The sequence below is a fragment of the Vipera ursinii genome, assembly GCF_947247035.1.
Source record: "Vipera ursinii genome assembly, chromosome: Z".
Classification (NCBI taxonomy): Eukaryota; Metazoa; Chordata; class Lepidosauria; order Squamata; family Viperidae; genus Vipera; species Vipera ursinii.
In genome coordinates this window covers 15,111,879-15,129,122 of record NC_139517.1, presented here as the reverse complement: position 1 = coordinate 15,129,122, position 17,244 = coordinate 15,111,879, and the positions used below count along the sequence as shown (strand labels likewise).

The window sequence follows — 17,244 nt, the reverse complement described above, 5'->3', positions numbered from 1 at the left end:
AAATGCCCCAAGCTGCAGAATGGCAAGCTAGTGCATAAGGACAAACCAAATTGAAACAAGGAATGGAGAGCAAAATCTTTCCAGCTCCATTTCAGGGCCGTGCGAATTTTGTGCAAATAGGTACATGTAAACATACAAGTCACTGTATCTGCATCCTGCTTTTCTAAATCAAACGTTTAAAATCATTCAAATAGGCCAGGTCATGTAGTTCAAAGTTTCAAAGATATAGGTTAGCAAAAGTGTACAGCCAGTTTGCTCATATGTCCGATGTTGGGGACCAATGCTTTCCAGGTGCTAAGTATTGGTGAGCGATGCTAACACACCTCTGTTCGCAGCCTCGCTCTCTTCTTTTGCTTCTTTATCTAAAACAGACCTAGAATTAGATTAAAATACAAAAATGGCCTCCGACAGGCTCTTAAAGGAGTGCTCTTCGGAGAGTAAGAGATAGGGCTATTCTCTCAGGAGCCAGTCAAGCAAGGCTGGAGGTGGCAAAGTAAGAGAGGAACAGAAGCAGAGAGACTTGTATCTATAGGGCTACCAGAACTTGCTGCAGAAATGTGGGCAATCATTAGGTAAAGGTAAAGGTTCCCCCGCACATGCGTGCTAGTCGTTTCCGACTCTAGGGGCCGCTGCTCATCTTTGTTTCAAAGCCGAAGAGCCAGCACTAGTCCAAGGACGTCTCTGTGGCCGGCATGACTAGACGCCAAAGGCGCACGGTACGCTGTTACCTTCCCACCGTAGTGGTCCCTATTTTTCTACTTGCATTTTTTACGTGCTTTCGAACTGCTAGGCGCTCACTCTGTTACGCGGCACTCGGGATTCGACCCGCCAAACTGCCGACCATTTGATCAACAAGCTCAGCATCCTAACCCACTGAGCTACCGCATCCCCATGGGCAATCATTAGGTGGCAGCAAAAAGTCAAGAGTGTTTGTCACTCTTTGCTGTCAAATAGTGATTACCTGGAGTTTTGCAGCCCAGATCAACTACCCTAATAGAGAGATTACCAACTCACCAACCTTGCTACTCCAATTGGAATCCAGCTGAGAAGTTGGGACTTGTCGCGTAGCCAGATCAGCTTTAACTCTGTGAAATTCAAGATTTTATGTCTGGCTGGCTATGCCATAATAGTATCTCTTCCCCTTTTTTTTAGTCACTGTGGTACACAGATAATATCCACACATCTACCCTACCACGAATCTTCCCTTGTTCGTGGCCTTTCTATATTAAAGCACACACACACACACACAAAAATCTCACCATACTATTTTAAGAGAGAAATTAAAACACTTAATATTGTGCTATATATGACCAATGCTCTTAAATATCCAACAGCTCTGCTTTGTATCAAGTCGCATTCAGGACGCCAAGATGTAAATATAAAAAAAATAAGAAACTATAAATGCAAGGGGTGAGGATAGCTGGGGAAGCTGTGTCCAAATGTTACAGAAGCTGCTCCGTTTAGGTCGAAGGACATCAACCAGCCACAGACACCAAGAACTGGTCTTACAGATTGCATTTCTCTGTCTCTGTTTCTCCTCCCCCCCTTCCTCTTCCCCTCCTTGTGTCTTTCAGTAGTTCCAAGTCCTTGTGATCATGTTCTCAGATGAGCGAAAAGACGGGAGCCCCCGCTTTGGGAAACTTCACTTTCCTGTTGGGCTGTGGATCAACTCGCCAAAGAAGCATTTTGCAAAGTTGGGACGTAGGTGGCCAAGCGTGGGGTCCGTCAAGTAGGTATTCAAAGAGAACTATTGCCGAGCTTCCCCCTTAAGCTGTCTTGATATCTACAATTCATAGCAATGCCCTCTCCTCTGGACAGATGTGTTCATAGGACAATACCAGGTTGATTAGAGAGGTCTGGAGGCTAAAACATATAAGGAACGGTTGCTGGAATTGGGTATGTCTAGTTTAATGAAGAGAAGGACTTAGGGGTGACATGATAGCGGTGTTCCAATATCTCAGGGGCTGCCACAAAGAAGAGGGGGTCAACCTAGTCTCCAAAGCACCTGAAGGCAGGACAAGAAACAATGGACGGTCGTTAAGTGAATCACTGTGGTTTTTAAGCAATATTGAGTTTGTTGGAAGCTCTCTGGAAAGGTCACAAATATGAGCCAGAAGTGGACTGCAAGTGCCAAAAAAGTCAACATAGTTGTAGGCTGCATTAGCAAGAGAGGTACAATCAAAATCACATGAAGTGTTAATACCACTTTATAACACCTTGGTAAGGCCACACTTGGAATACTGCATCCAGTTTTGGTCACCACGATGTAAAAAAGATGTTGAGACTCCAGAAAGAGTGCAGAGAAGAGCAACAAAAATGATTAGAGGGCTGGAGGCTAAAACATATAAGGAACAGTTGCTGGAATTGGGTATGTCTATTTTAATGAAAAGAAGGACTAGGGGTGACATGATAGTGTTCCAATATCTCAGGGGCTGCCACAAAGAAGAGGCAGTCAAGCTATTCTCCAAAGCACCCGCGGGCAGGACAAGAAGCAACGGATGGAAACTAACCAAGGAGAGAAGCAACCTAGAACTAAGGAGAAACTTCCTGACAGTTAGAACAATTAACCAGTGGAACAGCCTGCCTCCAGAGGTGGTGAATGCTCCAACACTGGAAGTTTTTAAGAAGAGACTGGACAGCCATTTGTCTGAAATGGTATAGGGTTTCCTGCATGAGTAGGGGGTTGGACTAGATGATCTCCAAGGTCCCTTCCAACTTTACTACTATGATGATTATGATTAAACCCGATTAACACTGAAACCTGGGAGTGGGTTGTTTCTTAGAAGGAGGATGGGATAGAAGTGCTATTGATTGTTCATCAGCCCGTCAGCACCTCGAAGTATCCCTAACCCTAACCCTAACTCATCCGATGCCAAATATGTGGGATAGTGCTAGGAGCCAGTGCAATACACCATTATGCTGGCAAAAGATTTTATTGCCAGAAGTAAGACTGGCTCCAACTGTGACTGTAAAAAGAGCTGCAGTCAAATTCGAGAATTACTACCCTAGAAGGGATCCTGTCAGGTCATCTGAACTGACCTCCGATTCACAGCAGTGCATCGGAGTTTCAGTGCTTGTCTTCTTTAAGACATTGCATCAGCTCAGTCAAAAACTGTACAGGTCGTCCTCAACCACTCACCACAATTGGAACCAGAACTTCCATTGCTAAGTGAGTGGTCATTAAGTGAGTCCTGCCTGGTTTTACGACCTTTTTTTGCGGCTGTCATTAGGCAAATCACACAGTCACTAAAATGAATTTGGCTTTCTACGTTGGCTTCGCTTGTGAAGCCAGCTGGGAAGGTCGCAAATGGTGAAAATCATGCTGATATTGTCATAAATACATGCCAGTTGCCAAGCACCTAAGTTTGATCACGTGATCACAGGGACGCTACAACAATCATAAGTCCCTTTTTTTAGTGTCATAATTTTGAGTGGTCACTAAACAAATGGTTATAAATTGAGGAGTCCATCTATTACAGCCCAAGATTAGTTCCAAGAAACCAATTCTTGGAACTTTTAGAACAAGGGAAAAAAAACCTTTGGCCAATAACTTGTATATGTATATGGGTATACATCACAGTAAACCCATTTTATCACATCTCTTTGCATAATTATGTTTTTTATCACATTTTTGCATAATTGCATACATTTTATCACATCTTTGCATAATTATGTTCCCCAGCATCAACTGGCAATGATTACTGTGCATTCCATGCTATCAGTATGTCGAATAATATACTATATCTTATTGATCTTCACCTCACCCTCATCTGCATTTCCTCTTCCGTTCAGTCCAGAAGAATTGGGGAACCATTATGGACATTGAGCCACTGATTTGAAACAGAATCATCAAGTACTAGAATAAATTTTTATTTCGACCCCAAACCACCCCAGTGATGCCCTCGCTGTGATGTCCCGTTGCCTGGAGGCGGTTCGGGTCTGGATGGGGAGGAACAGACTTCAACTCAACCCTGACAAGACTGAGTGGCTGTGCATTCCGTCTCCCCGGGACACTTGGGATGTTCCATCTCTTTCTATGGGGGGTGAGCTTTTACCCCCTGTGGATAGGGCTCGCAACTTGGGAGTCCTCCTAGATTCACGACTCACTTTGGAGGATCACATAGTGGCCGTGACTAGGGGGGCTTTTGCCCAGGTTCGCCTGGTGCGCCAGTTGCGGCCCTATCTGGACCGGGAGGCCTTATGTACGGTTACTCATGCGCTCGTGACCTCTCGCCTAGACTACTGTAATGCTCTCTACATGGGACTTCCCTTGAAGACTACTCGGAGGCTCCAACTGGTACAGAATGCGGCCGCGAGAGTTGTCTTGGGAGTTTCCCGGTACTCCCATGTTACACCTTTGCTCCGTGAGCTACATTGGTTACCGGTTGTCTTCCGGGTAAGGTTCAAGGTTTTGGTTATGATCTTTAAGTCCCTACATGGCATGGGTCCGCGATACCTCGAGGACCACCTGCTGCCGGCGTCGACTCCCCTCCGCCCTGTGCGCGCCCACAGAGAGGGCCTCCTCAGGGTGCCTCCTGTCAGGGAGTGTCGACTGGTGGCCCCCAGGGGGAGGGCCTTCTCTGTGGGTGCCCCGGCTTTGTGGAACCAACTGCCGGTGGAGCTCCGGACGACATCAGACCTCCGATCCTTCCGTCGCGGGTTGAAGACCCATTTATTTGAACTAGCGGGTCTAGCCTGATGGGCGTACATGGGTTTTTATTGGCTTGTTTTATTCTTGTTTTAACTTGGGCACTGATTTAATTGTTTTTTAATGTTTGTAATGTTTATATTGTTATTTATATTTATGCCCTGTAAACCGCCCTGAGTCCCTTTGGGAGAAGGGCGGTATATAAATCTCAATAAATTAAATTAAATTAAATTAAATTAAATGCATGTTCAAAAGAGTTAATTTATCCAGGAAGACATGCAACATTGAACAGACAAAGCAAATCCCAAGGATCAAAGCGAGCCCCTTATTCAGGGATCTAGGATGACAGCTGAACAGATGGGTAGAAATTATATTTCCCCGTGATTTGGCAAAGTAATACAAGGCAAATAAAAAACGTATTATTGCAAGGTAACTTCTCATCTCCACATCTCCTTTCAGTTATATCCCACCCTTACCCCTGTCCAGGCTTGCCTGTTTGGGGCATCTTGCTTGTAGTTAGAACTGAACCCAATTTCCTCACAATTTTTCTTAAATGGGGGAAATAGTTTAACCAAATTATTGGTAATCAGCTATACCAATAGGGCTGTTCCAGCTGTTGGTTGATGCCATCTTTTTCCTGCTTGTCAGTCCCTGGAACTGCCATCCCACAGATTTGGCTTAATGGAGAAATTTCCTACAGATCAATGTTTCTCATTCTGGGAGTTGAAGTTTGCACATCTTCACAGATGCCAGAGGTTGAGAAATGCTGCTCTAAAATGACAGCAACCTGAAATAATTGGTACAAAAACAGCACTTTCTGTCATGATCCTGGAATCCTAAAAGTTTAAAAATGTGGCACCTGGTGAAAACTACATGTTGAGATGACTATCTCAAGTGAGAGGCATGTTTTGGCTCGGTACTCTGTATCAGCCTATTTGGACAAGAGGCAATATATATTGTCTAACAAAGAATTAAAGAGACTGATACAGCTATTTCAAACTTATTTGTTCTCATCAGTCAGCCACACCCTTCTGAGATTCAAACCTGCACATTAGGCAGTTGTTTTAACCTCTAGGCCACAGGCTCTTTCTCACTTCGTCAGCTGCATCGGGGAAGGAAGAGACAGGGGAGATATATCTTGAGTATTTTGAACACCTTGTCAGCCCAAATACGGGCTAAATCTTTTTGCCTGTATCAGCCCAAACTCGGGCCATCCACAGACGGCGGTCGCAACTGCGACAATCATTATTTGTGTAAATTTTTTGGATTGCTAACAAAGAATTAAAGGGAGACTGATATAGCTATTTCAAACTTATTTGTTCTCATCAGTCAGCCACACCCTTCTGAAATTCAAACCTGGGCTAATTGCACATTAGGCAGTTGTAAAACAGGGCAAGAAGCCATGGATGGAAACTAATCAAGGAGAAAAGCAACCTAGAACTAAAGAGAAATTTCCTAACAGTGAGAACAATTAACCAGTGGAACAACCTGCCACCAGAAGCTGTGAATGCTGCAAACCTGGGAGTTTTTAAGAAGAGATTGGACAGCCATTTGTCTGAAATGGTATAAGGTTTCCTGTCTGAGCAGAGGGTTGGACTAGAACAGAGGTCTCCAACCTTTTGGGCACCATGAACCGGTTCCGTGGAGAGAGGTTTTTCCACGGACCGGAAAGTGCATGGTTTTGTGTGCTGCCTGCATCCCACAGATGGGGCTTTGCTTGTTTGTGCAGACCAGTTGCCGGCATGCCACGATCTGGTACAGGTCCATGGACCAGGAGTTGGAGACCCCTGGACTAGAAGACAAGATCCCTTCCAACTCTGTTGTTCTGTTCCATTCCATTGCGTTCCATTCCATTCCAAAGATGTCAATTTTCCCAAGGCCCCCAATAACTTCAGAATTTATCAATCCAATCTTTCTCCTTTGACTCTCAATCCAGCTGAATTGGTTGGGATCTACCCCCTTCCAATCCTGTCTGTTCTCCCCCCAGGTCTACGTCCTCGGACACTGCCAGTCGTGGCAGTGAACCTGTGGAGATGCGCCCAGCCAAGAACAAGGCTGCACGACACAAGAGGCTTTCAACGCTCTTCCAGCGAGGTGGGGTGGGAGGGCCCACTGGTGGGGGAGGAGGCCGCTGGGCCAGTGAGAAGAAACTAGCCGATCTCATTGACCCTCTGCCCGAAGAACGAGTCAAGCCCCCATCTCAGGGAGAAGTGCCAGGAGTCCTGAAAATCTATGGAGGAGACATCTCCATGGGCGCCAACTACAAGAGCGTGCTGGCAACCGCACGCTCCACTGCCCGCCAGCTGGTGCGGGAGGCCCTGGAGCGCTACGGGGTGACACAACCCAATGCTGAAGACGCCTACGTGTTGTGTGATGTTGTGGGTAGCGTTCACGGCATGGATAGCTCCTGGCAGGCCCAATATCTCCGGGCAGTTGGTGATGCTGAACGGCCTCTGGTGCTGCAAGACGTGTGGAAGCCCAAAACCGGTTGCACTCGTCGCTTTGAGATCCGCCGCCGATGTGACGTGGAAAGGATGGTGGAGGGGGAGGATGAAGATGGAAACGGTGAGTGCTCTTCTTCCACACTGGTCAGCTTCTTTTTTTTCTACTCCACAGATTCATGAGCTGTACAAATTTTTCAGACCTTTGCTTTTTGTTTTTCGAAGGAATTCACACTTCTGGGCCTTAGGCGCAGTTTATTTATATGCTTGATTTATATCCCACTTTCCACCCCTCACCCCCCTTCACCCCCAGCAACCAAAATTTAAAACCGAAACAGAATATATAAAGCTAGAGCCATAAATTAAAATTAACCCTACTGTTTTTACGGCTAATTAAAGAGAAAGCCTTTCTCTGCCCAGCTGCATGATTAATTTGTGGAATTCGTGAGCATGGGATGTTAGCGGGACTGGCTTGAGTTGAGAAGGTTTTCACAAAAGATTTGGTACTCGGTTGGACATCCACGCCTCTTAACAGCCATTAATTAGCCAAGAATGCTGAAAGCAAAACTTCAATTAGTGTATTTCAAAGTCCCAGATGGTGGAGGGGATGGTGGGATGTAACCGTCCCATTGTGCTCTTGTTGAAGGCCTTCTCAGGTCCATTTAGCTGGCTATTATTAGCTCTTTAGTCTGTCCCAAAGCTAAAAGAGACTCCCAGAACTGTTATTTACAGCCCCAGAGGATGTAATGTTCTTCAATGGCCTTTGGCTTTCATTCATGCGGTCTCCGTTCTTCTGAAACATCGGCACAACTGCTCTGATTTCAACGCACAGGTAGTCTTCAACTTACTACCAACAACTCAACCCCAAATTTCTGACGTTAAGCAAGGCAGCTGTTAAAGTGAGATGTGCCCAGTGGTGGGATTCAAATAGGTGAACAACCAGTTCCCTGTGTGGATGACGCTTCCGGAAGTCCGTTCTGGGCCTGGGCAACAAACAAATAGCTACCTGTTCTGCCGAAGTGGCACGAACCGGCTGAATCCCACCACTGGATGTGCCCCGTTTTGCGAAGTTTTGCCGCAGTTGTTAAATAAATCGCTACAGATGTTAAACGAATCACGCGGTCATTAAGCTAACTTCCCCTATTGACTTTGCTTGTTGGACGTTGGCTGGGAAGGTCATAAGTGGTGATCACGTGACCCCCCTCCCCCGAATAGTGTAACTGGGTATAAGATAGAGTCATTGGGTACCAGACAGGCGGCAAATAAATTTTCTAAAAATATAAATAAATCCATGCCAGTTGCCAAGCACCTGGATTTTGATCAGGTAACCATCGGGATGCTGCAACAGTTGTTAAATGTGAAAACTGGTCATAAATCGCATTTTTTCAGTACCATTGTAACTTTGAACGGTCCCTACATGAATGGTTGTAAGTTGAGGACTACTTGTATAGCCACAGCAGACAAGCCTAAATTGTAGCTCTCTGTCCAAAATTCAGAGTCCAAGGCTAATGTGTTCTCTCTTTCCCCTCATTCCTCAAAGGCAAATGGAGCAAAGCTCTCTTCCGTTGCTTCGTTTACCTATCCCAGTGTTTCTCAACCTCGGGGAATGCTAAGAAGTGTGGACTTCAACTCCCAGAATTCCCCAGTCAGTATGCTAGCTGGGGAATTCTGGGAGTTGAAGTCCATACATCTTAAAGTTGCCCAATCTGAGAAACACCGATCGACGCAAAAAAATAATAATAATAGTGGGAGAATAGCAGTATCCTTGAAACTCCTCGAATGGAGAACAGGCTCTCCCATTCAGGATGCAAGGCTACAATTGGGATGAGAATATCCATTTTACAAACTTGTGTGGCAGGATTGTGAAGTGAAGTCAATGAATCGTGCGGCCGGCCATGAGGCAAATCCAGCTTCCCAACTGACTTTGTTTTTTTGGGAGCCGGCCGTGAAGGTCACAAATGGTGATCACATGACCCCAGGACCTCGCAACCAACCACCATAAATACATGCGGTCGCCAAGCACCCGTATTTTGATGCAACCATGGAGGTGTTGTGACGGTTTTAACCGCGACAACCTGTCATAACTTTTTTTTTCAACACAGCTGTAATTTTGACAGTCACCAAGCAAATGTTAAGTCGAGGATTACCTGTGTACGGATGCAAAGGGAACAGGTGCTGAACGCGGTGACCTGTTCCTTTTATTCATTTCCTTGCTTGGCTTAACCCTACCTACATATTCCTAGGTAGCCCCCCAAAATAGTAAGGCAAATAATTAAGTCAGCTTTTCTGAATTTTTGACCTCCATTTTACTGTCATAATTCAGGGGTAGGCAACCCCGGCTCTTTTATGACTCATGGACTTCCACTCCCAGAATTCCTGAGTCAGCTGGCTCAGGAATTCTGGGAGTTGAAGTCCATGAGTCATAAAAGAGCCGAGGTTGCCTATGTTGTGTAGTGGGTTCTGGAGAGCAGGAAGGACGCCGAGACGATGAGTACAGCATGGCAGATCTTTATTCGGTGGAAGTGACTGTACTAGGGAATAGGGGTTACCTGCCCTCCTTTTATACCTGGCCAGGTGAGCAGCTGGCCAATCGGTTTGAACCTCTGTTTCCCGCCAAAACGTGGTTCCCGCCCAAACAGTTATAGTTCAACGCCCCCTGGTGGTGACTGCTATGTGTGTATGTGTTCTCTTCACCTGGATACATAACAGCCTACCCCTGTCATAATTGATCAGGGAGGATTGTGCCATTGTTACACCAGATAGCTAACACAAACTCAGCTAGGATACTGTGTGTACTAACTCTCAGTACAGGCCTGGGCCCATAACCAGTGTTAGGAAATTGCTGTGCAGAGATCTCCTTGTGCTACCAAGATTTTGCACAGACAAGGAAGGGTACTGAGAGCAGTAAGAGTCACACAGTAACCACAAGAGTACACTGAGTTGTGAAAGCAAAAAGTACTTTACTTTTGAGGTGGTGTAAAAACAAAAATGCACGGTCAAAAAGAAAACAGTCCAGATCATACACAATAGTAACAGTCCAAGGAGTATTCCAAATACAAAGTCTTCTTACAGGTCCAGAGATCAAATACACAGTTCAGGTTTATCACAGTAGTAAACCAACAGTACAGCAAAACAGTAATAGTAGAGAGAGCAGTGAATTCAGAGAGAAAGAAGCTACGTTCCTAGCTCCCTCTTATGGCCAAGAGAACACTTACACACCCATTGGCCAATTAACATCTTAAAGTCACAACATCATAGTTTAGATATTTTCAACCCAACTATGTGCCTAACAATAACAGCCTACCCCTGTCATAATTGATCGGGGAGGATTTAGCCTCAAACTCCTGCACCGCTCCGGGTTTCAGTCCTTTCTCTGTTTCTCATAGGTATTAACTCTCAGTCACGCCGGCAACAATCACGCCGCTCCCGGGCTGCCTCGGGGGGCCACGTGGGCCCCAAGGAGAGAGCAGACAACCTCTCGCTCCGGCGCAGCATCAGCGAGATGAATCTCAGCACGAAGCGCCGCAGAGACCGCAAAGGAGTGCTGAGCATGGCAGTCGGTGAACCGGCAGAAGGGGGCCAAGCGGAGGAATCCCGGCTCAAAGCAGCCGAAGAGGCTGAGGGCAACCCGGCTCCTTCGGCCTCCGAAGAGGAGGCCACGGATGTGGCCAGCCTTGAGCAGCTGACCCAATGCCTTATCCAGCCCCCAACCGAACATCCCTATTTCCTGCAGTTACTGGGCTACAACGAAAAACAGGTAAATTCGCCTCCCGCTGACGGACTTGTTCAGCTTCTGGTAGCACCCCAGAGAGAGAGAGAGAGAGAGAGAGAGAGAGAAAGCTAGGACAGCTTTCAGCAAATGGATGACTTCTGGCAAAGCCAAACTTCACCTCTTATCCTTTTCGGACACGCTGACTGGGGATTGTGAGATTTTAATTCTAATTCACCCTGAGAATGGCTGCTAGGGAAATGAAGAACTAGAAATTCCTACCCAGCAACCGCACCTGACGCCTTTGTTAACACCCGCATTTATGCCTAAACAGCATTAAAGGGACTGAGAAGCACCTGGTCCTATGCCACGGGGCAAGAAAATTCACATGCACTCGCAAACACTCGAGTGCAGCTGTTTGGCCAGGCTTTCACCTAGTCTAGTCATTCCTTCCCCTCAAACTGGAAAGTCGGAATTTAATCGTTTCGAGTTGCCATGTGTAGATGTTGCGTAGCCCAGGTTTAGTGGGGGGCAAGATTGTTTAACTGAAAATGGAGAGCAAATCCATAGCTGAATAGCAGGGACAGTGCTTTTTTTGTAAAAGAAAAAGGTGCCAGAACTCACACATGTCATACAACCCGCCTTGCCTACCCTACAAGGTTCCATCCCAAAAAGGTGCCGGAACTCCGTTCTGAGCGTTCAATGAGAAAAAAAGCCCTGAGCAGGGAAGTCTTCTTGTCAAGCAGATTGAGGAAGTCAGCCTTAGAGAATTGACTTTAACACCATAAAAGCACAGTCCATTGTCAAATTATCTTTTTTTAAAAAAAAATTACCTTTCCAAAGAGAGAAAACCTGTGGGATTTCCTCCCTTAGCACAATAAAAATCTTGGGAGTCAAAAATTACACTAAGACAGGGGTAGGCAACCTCGGCTCTTTCATGACTCATGCACTTCAACTCCCAGAATTCCTGAGCCAGCTATGCATAGCTGGCTCAGGAATTCTGGGAGTTGAAGTCCATGAGTCATAAAAGAGCCGAGGTTGCCTACCCCTGCAACTAAGACAACATGGTGAACCACAAAACACTACTCAGCGCACAACTGCCTAGCCCCCCCCCCGGGCTCATGCAAATTCAACCAATCGCGTGCAGTTGCTAGCGCTCAACTTGAGATGCCCTGATCCCTGAGCCTTTGTACACTTTTAAAACACCCCATTGTCACAGGCAAAAACCTTGAGTCTTCTTTTGGGCAAAAAGGCTGGCAAACCCAAGTTAAAAACCACCCAGGTTTCAGAAAGGGATCTTTGATGCCAGTAGGGAGGGAAAAAAATGTAAGCTTGAAAACTCTACATTTCCATCTGGTCCTGCAGGGAGTTAATTAAATGGAATCGTTTCCTTTCCATTAAGCTTTCCCATCTAAACCAGCTGACGTGGTGGTGGGATTCAAATATGTGAACAACCGGTTCTCTGGGTGGATGCTGCTTCTGGGAGTCCACTCTGGGCCTGGGCAACCAAAAATTAGCTACCGGATCTGTCGAAAGTGCGAACCGGCTGAATCCCACCCCCTGAGGTGACCTCTTCTCACCTACACTGCACCCTTCCCAGTTTCTCACGCGGCTCTGCCCCATTTCTCACTCTCTGCAGGAGTTTGTCATCCACGTGATGACACGTCGCCGCCACATCTTTGGACGCCCCGAACGTCGCCCAGCTCCAGACCAGTCGAGCTTTGTGGACACCTTCCTGAATGCCCCTGACATCTTGCCGCGGCACTGCTGTGTGGTATCCTCAGTGCCCCCCGCCGATCCCAGCCAGCCCCGGAGTTCAGCCATGGTGCGGCCTTTCCGGGGAGCCTCTATCACCCACAATGGCGCCCCGCTCCATCGCCAGGTGGAGTTGGCTCCCGGAGACTTGCTCGGCATGGGGCAGTACTTCCTCTTCATGTACAAAGATCCACGAGCTGCCACTGCTCCTCCGGCGTGGCTGCCCAAAGCCTGGGTGTCTCCAGGGCTGGTGGGGGCCTTGGCCTGCCAGGCCTGTGGTCGGTCCCTGCAAGAGCGGCAGGAGGCATTCCGGGCCTATCTCAAGAGCCGAGAACCTCAGCTCCGCTACCGCCCCCAGGAACAGGAGGCGCTTTTGGCTGAAATTGTGCGGCTACAGGAAACAACCACTTGCAGGCTGGGACCCGCCTTCCTCTTTGGGCTCTGCCTGGAGCACGCTGCTCGGGAGCTGGAGCCAGGGCATCTGCCCAGGTTGATAGCCAGGATCGCTCAGCTGGTGAAGGAAGCTGTTTGGGTAAAGGATTTTCTACTTCTTTGCTTGGGTCCTATCATGCCCTATATCAGGGGTCTTCAGACTTGGCCCTTTTATGACTAGTGGACTTCAACTCCCAGAATTCCTCAGGCAAGCCTGGCTGAGGAATTCTGGAAGTCCACAAGTCATAAAAGGGCCAAGTCTGAAGACCCCTGCTCTATATCCTTGATGAAAAAGGATAGTCCTTTATTTCGGAAAGCTATCCTTTAGATTTATTTAATTACAGCCAGTCCTCAACTTACGACCAGTCGCTTAGCGACCATTGGAAGTTATGACCAACCAGGAAAAAGAGGACTTATGACCTTGATTCAAAGTTACGACAGTTGGGTCACCTCTGTGGTCACACGGTTTTTGGGCACCTGGAAACACAGCTGTATTTACGGCCATTTGCCGCATCCCGCCAGCCTGTGGCCACATTTTACAATGGTTTTGCCAAAACTTGTCATTTATGGTTCTTGCAGCCATACTGACCCATTGGTTCGCTTAACGACTGCAGTATTCTTTTAATGACTGCAGGTTCGCTTCATGACCGTGGTGATTCACTTCAAAACCATGGCCAAAAACGTGTTTCAACCATCATTATGGTCCTAACATGAGGGCTATCTCTCAGAGCTATCTCTCCCACTCCCTACTAGCATTGATGACGTTACTTAATTTGGTAACGAAACATCTGCAAGAAAACAGCCAAGCTCAGAGAGGACCAAGGACCCCTCATTTCAAATAGTCTCCTCAGAAGTACAACCCCCTCTTTTTTTCCTTTTCTCTATTCTGAATCTCATTAATTCAAATCCACATAGTCTGTGTCATGTTATATCCATTGTTATATGGCTATATGACATTCTGTCATGGAATGGGAGACAGCATGACTAGTTTCCTTAAAAAAAAGGAAATGCAAGAAAGGAGAACTGTAAGAAAACTGGTTTTTAATGAGTAACTGCAAGATGCTGCTCTTCTGGCTCCATGCAAAAAGTGAAAACGAATCCACGTTCTTCTTCCTTTCTTGCTTTCCACTATTTTCTAAAAAAATAATCAGAAGAGAAACAGAATCATATGGACGTAAAATGAAATCTTTACATCCATAGCTGAGTCGGATTCTGCAGGTGTGGAACCTATAGGGGAAAACTCCATATCTGACCTCCATATTTGAGCTCTTTAAATGAAGTAAGCGTAACAGATACTTTCCCCCCCCATCGATCCTCCAGTAACTGTAGAAGTCTTTCTGACTATCAGGTATGGAAAGGGTTTTGAGACCCAAGAATGTGGTCTTCTCTAAATAATAATCATTTTCTTCATGTTCTTTCTAGGGCAAGATCAAAGAAATCAGAGATCGACAACCAGAAAAGTAAGTAAATTAATAATCTCTAGAAGACTACGTTTTCCAAGGCAAGTCATAATATTAGGCTTAGTCAGTACTGTAGTTTGTTTTGAGCTACAGATGTTTGAGTGATTTGGGAGGTACAAGTCTCTAGTCATTTCCTTTTATTGGGGAGCTGAGCTTTGGGTTCCTGGCAGCTTAAACTTTTTTGTACCCCTTGAGAGCAATGAAAAGTGCTGCTTTATCATTCCCGGAGAGTAAGGTTCATCTGCTCATCCGGTCAAGGTCTATTGGTGGAATATTAGGAAGATCTGACTCTTCCTTTTAGACGGCCAAAGTGGCTTGGGCACCACTCCAAGCTATTGGGAAATGTTCTCCTTTCAAAATAATGACCATAAACACCTCAACAGGTTTGTGCCTGAAGATATTTCTACGGCCCAAGAGCATAGTAATCACTTTCAGTTCACTAATGTTAGCCTTCCCTCCAGATTTATTGAAATAATGTCTCTCAGAATTCCTAGCTTTGCGGAGGATACAGGATAACAGAAGCTGATTTAGCCCATGGGTTGATCCAGACCAGGGGTAGGAAACCTTGGCTCTTTTAATGACTTGTGGACTTTAACTGCCAGAATTCCTGATCTAGACATTTTTCTACCTCTCTCGAAGTGACAGACTTTCTAAACTTGAGCAAGCTCAGCAAATCAAGTTCAGTTCGCTTGCTCAGCCTTCTGGGATGCTGGGATGCCATTTATCCTTCTCCATCTTCAGACATCTAGATAGCTGGGGGTAACTCCTACCGGTTCCAGCCAGCACTGACATTTTGGCACGTTGACTGGAGATTATGAGAACTTTAAGTTGGAGGAGGTCAATAATAAATAAATACTTTTCTTTGTTTTTTAAAAAATACAAGTTGGGTTAACAGTAAATGCGGAAATGTTGAGATAAACAACAAATTGTTTTCCAGATCAATAGGACATCTTTGTATGGATTCGTTTTTCCCATTTGTGAATAATTTAGTTTAGGGGTGTCCAACTTGACCATTTTAAGACCTGTGGACTTCAACTGCTGGCTGAGGAATTCTGGGAGTTGAAGTTCGCATCTGTTAAAGTTGCCAAGGTTAGATACCCCTGATTTATTTCCTCCCATCCTTCTGTTGTTTAGTTCCTCCCTTACTTGTAAAAATTAGTTTCTCCCATTTAGCTTAGACAACTTTCACACAATCTTCACTTAAGCCATTTTCAAATCAACAGCATTTCCAGGTCATACATAACAAATACCAAGAGACAACAGGCTTTGTAGAGATCAGTAGCTGTGTGTGGTTTTCCCCCTTAAGGAAACAAAATTGCATATCTATCTGCTCCAGCACTGGAGGGGGGAAATTACAGGAATTAGAGAAGAATGGAACTTTTTTGATACACAATATTACTGAACGAAGCTATAAAAATCACAGCATATCTAAGATCACTCTTGTGACAAACAATTTCAGGGGAACAATTGCAGAATGGCTGTGCTGAATATGTGCTGCCTGGATAAGCTATACAAAAAATATCCAGAACTTCTCAAAGAACACAACAAAAAGGCTTTATTGTGTGGTAGCAATATGAACAGTGTGAAAGGCAAATTGCAGCCGCACAAGTGGAAACCACACACCTCTGTCCTCTGGAAGAAAAGTTCACAATCATCAAGAAAGGCTGAACTTGGCCTGAACTCTGAAAATCTGTAGAATGGCTTGAATGCAAACTATCCAGTCCAGTTGTTGTTTTAATATCCCAGCCAAAAATCAGCTGCCTCTTGCTGGCAGGTGAGAACTTCTTCAACCTCCCCCACCCCTTGACGCTAATCTCTGTCACTCTGGTGTTCCTTGCAGCCAGCAAGACAAAGGAGAAGCAGGAAACCTCAGCATTGAGGAAGTGGCAGCTGACCTGCGCCCCCTCATGCTGTGGATGGCTAATTCGATGGAGCTACTCAACTTAGTGCAAAAAAGAGTCCTAGACATTGAGAAAGATCTGGATTTGGAAGGTGAGCCAAGAATCTTCTTTTTTTTTCCTAATAGGCAAGGAAAGATTGAAGGACAGGCCAACTGTTTTTTTCAAAGACTCATCCCAGAACAGAGGGGTCAAGGAAATAGGACTTCCTGATTTCTCCAAGACAAATATTATTGACTCAAAGATAATTGCGAGGTCACAGAATGGGGGCTGAGTACTACCGCTTTCTCTAGAAAAGGCGCTCGGCAAAGGGAATCATAGCTTCTGCATACGTAGCCCAGAACCTTAAGGACATTCTACCAAACTGATACTGCTTGATATGAGCTGAATGCGCATAAAAACCTTTACCTTTGTAAAGGTTCCCCCGCACATGTGTGCTAGTCGTTTCTGACTCTAGGGGCCGGTGCTCATCTCCGTTTCAAAGCCGAAGAGCCAGCGCTTGTCTGAGGACGTCTCCGTGGTCATGTGGCCGGCATGACTAGACGCCAAAGGTGCACAGAACGCTGTTACCTTCCCACCGTAGTGGTCCCTATTTTTCTACTTGCATTTTTACGTGCTTTCGAACTGCTAGGTTGGCAGAAGCTGGGACGAGTAACAGGCACTCACTCTGTTACGCGGCACTCGGGATTTGACCCGCCAAACTGCCGACCATCTGATCGACAAGCTCAGTGTCCTAACCCACTGAGCCACCACGTCCCTTTGAATGCGCATAGCTTTTCCCAAAGAATCTGTTACACCTTGCAGTGCAATCTGAAAATGTTCCATACATTCCTACTTTCCGTAGCAGAACAACTCTCGGTTAGAACTCTTGCCTCTCTGTAATATTATGCAATGTTCTCAA

General features: G+C 45.9%; 2 protein-coding genes across 2 annotated transcripts in view; one reads left to right on the top strand and one right to left on the bottom strand.

Moving 5' to 3' along the window:
• The window catches only part of RPL28 (ribosomal protein L28), a 532,136-nt gene that overhangs the window by 237,679 nt on the left and 277,213 nt on the right, over positions 1–17,244 (bottom strand). The gene's annotated exons all lie outside the window — the stretch shown is intronic.
• RASIP1 (Ras interacting protein 1) overlaps positions 1–17,244 on the top strand; it is a 28,979-nt gene that overhangs the window by 1,638 nt on the left and 10,097 nt on the right. Inside the window, exons 2-7 of the mRNA XM_083379159.1 lie at positions 1,575–1,729; positions 6,636–7,213; positions 10,476–10,846; positions 12,438–13,085; positions 14,408–14,445; positions 16,286–16,437. Coding sequence (XP_083235285.1) covers positions 1,596–1,729; positions 6,636–7,213; positions 10,476–10,846; positions 12,438–13,085; positions 14,408–14,445; positions 16,286–16,437 — 1,921 coding nt within the window. The 5' untranslated portion in view covers positions 1,575–1,595. The remainder of the gene's footprint in view (positions 1–1,574; positions 1,730–6,635; positions 7,214–10,475; positions 10,847–12,437; positions 13,086–14,407; positions 14,446–16,285; positions 16,438–17,244) is intronic.